At 30.9% G+C, this 10,059-nt stretch overlaps 1 protein-coding gene across 1 annotated transcript in view; it reads left to right on the top strand.

Annotated features, from left to right (window-relative positions):
• Nucleotides 1-965: 965 nt before the first annotated feature.
• LOC148272829 (glutathione hydrolase 1 proenzyme-like) overlaps nucleotides 966-10,059 on the top strand; it is a 32,190-nt gene continuing 23,096 nt past the window's right edge. The window contains exons 1-2 of the mRNA XM_088239523.1: nucleotides 966-1,146; nucleotides 7,420-7,581. Coding sequence (XP_088095649.1) covers nucleotides 1,130-1,146; nucleotides 7,420-7,581 — 179 coding nt within the window. The 5' untranslated portion in view covers nucleotides 966-1,129. The remainder of the gene's footprint in view (nucleotides 1,147-7,419; nucleotides 7,582-10,059) is intronic.

The raw sequence follows: 10,059 nt of genomic DNA, 5'->3' as shown, positions 1-10,059 counted from the left end.
CATTTTTAATAAGTACACACGTACAAACTATTTTTTATTGCATTGTGTCCTGTATAAAAAAAATATTCAAAAATATGTATTACATCTTAATATGTAAATCTATTTTGTGTAATTCTATAATTGAAGATACATTTATATGCATGTAAAATTGTATCGACGAATGCTTTCAAATTGTATGTTTTCTAGTATGTATCTTTGTTGAATCATCATCATCATCGTTCCCTTTCCGCACCTAATGGTGCATAGGGCACTGCATTGGTACACCAATCGCAGCGTATCTTGATCATTTTTGTTACATGAAGGTAAGATGATCAGGCTTTCGCTTCAGGTACCAGTCCAGGGACTATGAAATATTCTAGTGTGAAAACTCCCATTCAAATCAATATTTCACATCAACCCCTGTCGGGAATCGAACCCGAGACCTCTTGCATGGCAGGCTAACGCGCTGACCATTACACCACGAGGCCGACATTGAATTACCTATTAAAATAATTTATTATATAAATAAAACACGAGTGATACTTTAATCCACAAATTTGGAATATCCAGTGACCGGTTTCATCGCTTTCGTAAAGTATTTAAAGTATCACTCGTGTTTTATTTATATAATAAATTACAATGAACTTCCATCAAGAATTTTCACTTGCAAACTTAAATGTTTTATTAAAATAAAATAAACTAAAAATACGTGTTTTCGATATTCTAATGTCGCGCCGGCCACAAACGCACGACGAAATGCGACCCTAAAAACTCTTATTTTTGTTGAGAGTAAGCAAATTGCACACCCTACCTTTACACTATGTTAATAAGGCCTGTCCTCTGTGATAAACGTAGCGTGCAAACGTCATCAGACGTCATCGAGTTGCGGAATCATGGCGCGGGAATGAAATCATTGTATTATTGATAGACGTATCGAGTCAGGTATATTGAGGTAGAATAGAACAAGTGGTCTGTAGTTGGTGGTTAGTCCATGTTCCGTCGGCTATTGCGGTAGGCGGACCGCGAGCGTTGAGCGCCGAGACCATTAAATTTTTACATGTGTGAAGCGTACATTTAAAAATACCAACAAAATTCAAAACACAAATCGTCAAACAAAAATTGCCTTGAGGATTACTTTGAAACTTTCAACATGTTCTTCAGCAGAAAGTGAGCAAGTTTTGTGTTTAATTATAACCATCGTACATTGTTAATCAACAAAAAACTCATTTTCTGTTTTTATTATTATCAAATCGAAAAATAAATATTCGCGTTCTTACGGTTCACCCAAATATTTCAATTTTAGAGCCATTTTCTTTTTGTTCTAAGTAATTGCGTTAGAAAATGGGAAACAAGTTGTGGTAGAGCGGGATTCCAGTTTTGGACCTCCTGATAAGGAGTCCACGGGACCACAACCCGTTATAATAATATAAAATAGCTACTAGGGAGTTCATCATAATTGATAGCCACAACAGAGAAAAATTAAAAACTTTTATATCGTCGGGTCTCGGGCACAAATTAGCAACTACAATTTTTCTAAAAATGAGCATAAAATAATCTTTATTTAAAAGCAAATAAAAAAAATTCGTATTTTACAAATTCAAAAAATAATATTTTTTAATATTCAGCTTGCAGTTTTATTTGAATTTTTGATTTGGGATGAGATTTTAAAATTAAAAGTGCAATATCACACAACTACTAAAAAATACAATCTTTGATAAATTTAATGCATATATTTACAATAACGTTTCCTATTACGTAAAAGAAAAAACAATTCTTGTGTACATAATGGGGAGTGACGTCTTATAATAATTTGTTTATTTTATTTTTTATTATTAATATTTTTATATAACACATAAATTACAAAAATATAACTAAACGGTGTTTTTAATCAGCGCTACACAAACATAATTATAATTTCACTTTTTTTTTAATATGTTTTATTCCTGACTGCGCTTTTTATTTCCATTGTTTATTTCATTATAGAAAAATATTCTTCTTTAAGCATAATGATGTTGTGTTGTAGTTGTTTTTAATTTTGGAATTAACATGTTACCAGCGGTTCTAGGTCGCGTACTCTGGGTTATCGTCGTATTTCTGGATTTTGTGGAGTCTGCCCAACTAGGTACAACCTGTTTTAAGGCAGACATCTTTTTGTGTGGAACTTAATTAACAAAACATGACTACCTACTAGTGAATTTAGTATATGTACACTTTTACGGTACTAAGTATAGTTTTTCTTTTTATTTATTTTATGAAATATATTTGAACAAATGTTCTGACTTCTCTCTACCGAAGTCCGGTAACCAAGTTTTTAAAAATGTATTAAATTGGATCCGAGTCATAATTTTACAATGATCGTGCAATACTTCTTTATTTTGTTAACCATAATGTTGAAACTGTGCTTTATTTATTTTTGTTTTATTGCTTACATCTTGACATGAACACTTGACAAATTTACTACTATGCTCTTTGTTGACATTTATTTTTTGTAAATTTATTGATATCATTTTAACTTGCTAGAGTTCTACTTGTCCATGCGCTTTGTAGCTGCACGACGATTATTAACTAGCTTCCATATGTAAATGAAAAGTAATCCTATTATAAGTCAGTCAAAAATATATTATTTTATTAGCCAAAAACACAACTTTTAATATAATAATATAGAAAATGATAAACAATAAACACAATACTTTTAGAAAAAATGTAGTTACATAACAAAAATAAAAAAAGAACTTCAAAAATCAATCATCAAACAATAACAATTAATTTCAGTTCAGTTCAGTGCCGAATAAATTCGCGCGGCGTTTAGTGTAAAGCATAGTATTATTTTAATCTGTTTGCAAAACAGTAAATAAGGTAAAAAATATACATATAAGAAAAATTAAAGTATGGGAAAACATATTGGGCACTGTCTATTCTCACTAGATATAGTAAATACCTGTTCTGGGGTAGAGACATTTTCTTTTATTTTAAATATAAAATACGGCATATTATTTACTAGAGATGTTTAATGATAGTTATTACAAAATTGAATAATATATAAAACATAATAATCTTACAATTGAAATTTTATATATATTTAATAATTCAAACATGAACGTGTGTTGACCCATTTATCAGCTATCATTAACCTCTCAGATTCTCCGCAACCAATTGCACTGAGGAAAGCAGTCAATAATCTCTTTTGTTCGAGGCTCCTACAACATTTCCACGATTCTGTAAAATATTATTTATTTGTTTATATACGGCATTTCTGCCATTTACATATATATGGTTTAAAGAGTGCTTGAAAAAAAATCGAGAATTATGTATTAATATAATATACACATTATAAAGTATTTGAAATAAATGCATATTTTAAAGTAATTGAATTTATATTAAGTTTCCGATAAAATAAAATAAAATACTTTAATCAATCAAATTTAACAATCAAAAAATTATAACTATTCTTACCCGATCTCTTGAAGTTGATTTGCTCTTTTTGACAAGAATATGTTGGTCACTTTATTTTACCATACGTTTATTTCTTGTTCCTGAGCATTGTCTGTATGCTATAGAAGTTCTAACCATTTGTTCCAAAATCAGATCGCTATTAGAACTTCGAGTCTCATACTGATGAGAAACTGATGAAACTAGGCATCGCTGTTAGTATGAGTGACCGCTACTCCTTCAGTAAATATAATAGTTCAAACGCGGAACGCTGCGAAATTGGATACACGACGGCGCACCCAGTGGTGGGGTAGACAACCTGCGGAGATAGCCTGCCCATCTATCTCTAGGACAATGTCTTGGCTCACTGTCCTGTCCTCTAGATCTTTGTTCACACTAGGACAAAAAGTCCGAAGCTGGGACAAGAAAATATTGTCTTGTCCTCTTATGAACTACGCATAAATGACCAACCAAAATCTGTTTTCCTGCAGTAGGGACATAATATGCGTCATTTTTAACTTCTTTAACATTTTGTTGTCAGCAAAGTAAAAAAAAAATATTTGAATTCCAACACTATGGAATTTTGTACATTGACAAGATTATAAACTGACAAATCATAGTTGTTACTAAGTTATGCGTAAACTCAATAACGACTCCAACATAAGTTTTAATTATTTATTTTAATACTAGTCAGAGGCAATTTTAGAGTAAAGTTTTGTCAAAAATAATATTACACAAACAAAACATCAAGCCTATGCGTAAACTAGTAGGGGTAGGTAGAGAAGATAAAAAGCCATTTCACTCTGTCTTTGCATGCAGACCTCGCTTCATCTACATTGATTATTTTTTTATGCCGGGTCGCCGTTTATTGGTTTTTGGACATTTCCAAAGTCGGAATAATTTTATCTCAGATAGTTTTATCACATATTCACCTGAGAGATCACATTTCGGTTGCATTCAGTCTAACATTATTCTTATTTTTCCTATTCCATACTTCGCTTCATATGAAAGGGTCGGCACCAGGATTCTATTGTGCACTGCTAATTTCACCTCATGCAACAAACATTTATTTGCCAACATTGATTTAAGTACACCGTTCACCCTGTTCCCAGCACTTACTCTCCCTTCAATATATTTCTTAGTGTTCACATCCCTGGTATATTTCCCAGATACATAAATTCTTCTGCCTGTATCAGGATAACCACCCCATTAACAGTGATCTCACATTTAATCATACATCTTTTTTTTTTTTCAAAAACCATCAAAGTTGATTTGTCAACATTCATCAATTAAATGCATCGCTTGAATACATCGTAGACCTTTGTTGCCTATAATTACAGGTCCTTTTTTTTGCTAGCAAGAAGAAAGATATCTTTAGCATATAAAAGACAATTGACAGTTAAATGCCACATTTTTGTTTCCATTCTTAAGCCTTTCAGTTATTTCATACCGTTATTGATATATACGTTAAACGGCATGTCCCTGTTTGACTCCTTTAAAATGTTAAACCACTGATCCTTTTGATGCATTTACCTTGATCCATTTATCCAACACATGCTGTGCTGTCCTTATTTAGAGACGTAAAATCCCGTATCAGATTATTATTTACTCCACACTCGATAACGCCTTCCATAATGTATCTCCATCAACTCTATCAAATACCTTTTGCAGATCGACATTTGTTGCATTTGCGCAATCAATAATATTATAATTTGGATTTTAAAAAACTTTGTTGTTCTCTTCACATGTTTTTTTTACTTATTCGTTGTTTGAGGGGAAAAGTTAAAAAACAGTTCGTTAGGTCCACCTTTTCTCCGAGAAAATCAAAGTAGTATAAAATGCATAATCAATAAACTCAATAGGCAAACATTGTATATTTTGTATTTGTCTTTTATTCACTTACAAATATAATAACAGTGGGATCCCAAAGAGGAAAATGAATGACCGTTCTAGGGTGAAAGGATTAAAATTGGGATCTCAAATGGCAAATAAATACCAGTTTTAAAGATATAAGAAGAACAGTTCGATCCCAAATAGGCAAACTAATACCCTTTTTAGCAGTTTTTTTTTATTTTTTTTAAAATATTTTCTTTTATTCAGGAAACATACAGTACAGTTACCAAGTTTAATATTTTACACAATTAGACTTAATTCTAATGGACCAGTGAAGTTTCCATATTAAAAAGCAATTATATGTAAGGTTAATTATGAAAGTATAAAAAAAGAGAAGGAAAAAGAAAACATAAATGAAAGTTGTTGAAAAATTAAAATTGAAGTGGAAAAAATATATTTGAAGGTTTGTAGTTTGTAGTGAGTATTTTTAGTATGGTGGAAATAATATTAAAAATGAAGAAAATTTGTAAGAGTAATTAAAAATTAAGAATGGAAATAAAGAATGAAAAACATGCTCAGATGTAAAAATAAAATAAAATAGTAATAACATTTTTTTAAAAAAGAAAAAACATAAACACATATTTATTTTAAGGGATTCAAAGAAACGATGAGAAGAATCTTTAAGTGAAATATAAGACAATAAATTTAAATTTAGGTCAATTTAAAAAACATCTTCAAAATTAATGACACATTATAGTAAGAGCAGCAATATATTGATTTTATTAACATATATAATAATATTGGAGTATTGGAATAATAGTAGGATATACGAGTATATATAGGTAAATGAATGCCCGTTCTAGAAGCATAAATAGATACAATGTCATAAATACAAACACATGCTTAGATTTCACATTGATAAATACTATGACATCATAGTTTATTGTACTTCCAGTATGAATATTGTATTTTTACACACAATAATTATAATTATGCATTATACATTATACATACATTCACTTGTACTTACCTCCGATAGAGATGTAATCATACAAAACTGGTTTTGGCAAAGTATTTCCCTGCGTGTGTTGACACAAATTGTATTAGACATTCTAAAAATAATCTATCGATACTTCTAATGGTCACTGGTCGCATTTCACATGTTAATGAAAATTCGTTTAAATAAGATTGATACGGATTGATATTCATTATAAAAGATGGGTATATAGAATAATTGTGAAAAGAAAACATTGGAATTTAGGCATTTACAGGAATAGTGACATGTCTTTTATCTGGCTTTAGTGATCTCCTTACAGTATTCACCATTCTTATGTTTGAAAATCCGTATTTCTTCAATTTTTTGATTTGATGGTTTTTGTCAAAGTGATTTTTAAATTAAAGGAAAAAATATAGATTTTCAAATTGACAAAATGGCGAATGTCATACACGACAGTATTATACCCATGTAAATTAGTATAGACTTGCACATTCCTCCTTAAAATGTTATTTATTTATTTTACAGAAATAAACAGCCGACAATGATATAATAATATTTAAAAAATACGGTTTAAAGACATACCAGCGAAGTTTCCAAATAAAAAATATACATGTTAAATTTTGGTACAACAAAAGGGTGTGTTTATGTGTATTTGTATGAGAGTACGTGTTGAGATGTGTTTGTGTGTATTTGTGTGGGATTAAGTGTTCAGGTGTGTGTAAGTGTACGCATCACTAAATAGCAAGTGGGATCGTATCGCTGCCAGAAATAATGAGTATTAATTTATTTTCAAATAAATTAAGGGGCGTGTTAAATATATCAATAGATGAAGAAAAAAAAGCATCATAGTTAGAGCAAGAAAGAGCGTTATGCATAGTTAGTGCTACAAATTGGCAGATGGAATAAATACTTATTTCTTGTCACGCGAAAGGGAACATTAATATTAATTTTGGAGAAAAGGTTAAAAGAGTTTACTTTATTATTTAATAATCTATCCACTCTAAATATATTTTTGAATTGTAATGAGATTTAAGTCTAACAAATTTTTATTTAAAAAAAATTTGGACATAATCAAAATACTGGTTATTTGCAATAAATTGTGTCGTTAGTTTTTTATGATAAAACTTTCTTCGTTTTCCGGAATTACTGAGTGAATGTCATCGCTGTGATTTTTTTTCTAGGGTAACTGTTTTGCTGGTTGCCATTGCTGTGATTGCTGTGGTTGCAGCAATTGTTGCTGTTTGCCTGACATTCGAACCTGATACTAGTGGTGATGAACAGGGCGCCACATTCAAATCCGCGGCGATAACCTCAAATGGAATGGAATGTGCTGTAATTGGTCGGTGAGTTATCAAAATAAAAATACATTATGAATCGACGCGGAATTAATATTTCGGTGAGAAATAATAAAAGATTGATATATATACGCAAATATATTATAAACAAAAATTTAAAAACTCAGAAAAACTAAATATACCTCCGGATGAAGATACTTGGCGCGTTATCCACCCCAGTAATAACCTAAACAAACGAAATTCTTTTATAAGATATTTTACGGCGTAGCCGAGATGCTACAATGAAAACACACATCTACACAGCACATCGTTTTTCACTTATATTTTTCTGTTCAAGATGCCAGACTTTGGGATGAGATACCTCTTTATATTAAAAATGCACCTTTTTTGGCCAGCTTCAAGAAACGCTGAAAAAATGACTATATATCCTTAGAACCCTAACTTTCCTTTATTTCTGTTTATTTTTTTTTTGTTGATATATTTTATTTCTTGGTTTCTCTATCTTTTCAAACTCACCTGATTCCATATTTCTCATCCTTTAATATATAGGGTGTTCTTTAAACCCTGTCACATCCGAAACCACGATGATCAGTATGGGCAAGAAGACATATTGGCATATTAAAAAAAATATTAAGAACGAAGAAAAATTGTACATAAAAAACATTAAAAAGATCAAATAGTTGCTTACTTCTGCAGGGGAGAAGCGAGGGGGGCGCGGCCGCGTGGTTAGAGGTGTGTCAGACTCCCTCCTTCTCCCTCCTCGTTTCTTTCCTGCAGAAGTTAGCAACCATTTGTTTTTTTTAAATATTATTTTTTTTTAAATTTTATTCGTTCTAAAAAATTATTTTAATGTGCCAATATGTCTTCTTGCTCATACTGATCATCGTGGTTTCGGATGTGACGGGGTTTAAAGAACACCCTGTATGTATAGCATAATAAACTTTTTTTTTAAAGCCCTTTCCCATTTAAATAAAGCTGTTATTTCAATTAATTAGGTTTTTTTATTTATGTGTCTTTTGATACCTATTTTGTTTTTTAGTTTAAAATTTTGACTAACTCTTTTTTTGACCAGTCTGTTTTGTGGTCGGCTAGAAGATATTTATTTTAGCAATAAGTTCACCAAATTAATTATTCTTATTTTAAATTAATAAATAAAACAAAAATATTTATGAGTAAGCAACGTTAGTTGGCGCTACTCAGGAGCGATTTCGTGGCGTTACGAAATAAAAAAGCGCATAATAATTCTTACGGAGCAGCGGTCGGATAGACACCGCTTTAACGTCTCTGGAGTAGCCCTGAAAACGTATGACGGATCATTTTACCTCCATGTAACAAACAAATGGTGAGGATACTCTATAATTGATATACCAATACACTGTCCTATGAACGATTAGGAGCAAAAAGGCGAATGACGAAGATGAAGAAATAATTAACATTCGCCTTGCTGGCGAAAAGATCATACTATCGATAAAATATAATAATTTATACATTAATAAGATAATATTTTATTATGCATTCGTTTGGTTGATCAATGGTAAAAATGCAGTAATAACGAGTAAAAATACCGTGTGCAATACTGTGTTATTGTGATGATGATTGCAAACATTTTTAATCCTGGATTCCGTCGTTGATAAGTCTTCATTCACCTAATTAGATGATAAAAGTGCTTTTATTTGGTTTGATAAGATACAAACATTCTTCAAAGATCGCGAGATCTCAAATCAGAGCCGCAGTCAGGGATTCGCCAAGGGAGGCTCTGCCAGCTTTGCCTGCCTCAGCCGCAATACAGAACTTGCTCCTTATCAAAATAGTATTGCCAAATATTATTATTATGAAAATTTGGTCTAATTAGAGATGAAAATAATCTGATGAATTAACTCATTGAATTTTGAACAACGACTTCTTAATCATTATAAAGTCGGTTGCATAATTTATTCAATTTTAGGACATATTATAAACGAACTTGCATTCGGTATACGTACATCGCGAAACATCACAATATTGTTTTAATTGCCAGCCTTTTTTTATATAAATTGCTTAGATAAATCAAACTTGCGGAATGCTCTAAATACAAACCATCTAACGCTACGTATTTATCTCTGGAAATACTATTGAAAAATTTATTAAAAACGTGGTAAAAACTGGGCCGCCATTCCAGGACTTTTTTTAGTCCATCTAGAGTCTGTGGTCCTGGCTATATGACCAGCCCAGCTCTATTTCTGATTGACAACCTTGTGAACATCATACATATATGTGATATCGTTTTTATTTTTATACATATACACATCCCATTGGTTTAAAAATAAAATATATTAATATTGTGGGACTATAATAAGTTCTTACTGTTTTTGTTCGGCGTCTCTCGGTTTCAATTCTTACGACACCAAATTTACTTGCTTTTGATTTTTTATTATTTTTATTTAATAAAAATTTACAAAATTTGAACAAAAATAAATACATAATAAGGCGAAATTACCGAAACAAAAAAAGAAACGAAATACCACACCAAAAAAAAGGCATTCTCTT

This window comes from Micrasema longulum, unplaced genomic scaffold (genome assembly GCF_059751315.1).
Source record: "Micrasema longulum isolate JH-2025_06_02 unplaced genomic scaffold, ASM5975131v1 h1tg002177l, whole genome shotgun sequence".
In the NCBI taxonomy this organism is placed as follows: Eukaryota; Metazoa; Arthropoda; class Insecta; order Trichoptera; family Brachycentridae; genus Micrasema; species Micrasema longulum.
The sequence above is the reverse complement of the archived record's forward strand: the minus strand, read 5'-3'. Positions and strand labels throughout refer to the sequence as shown.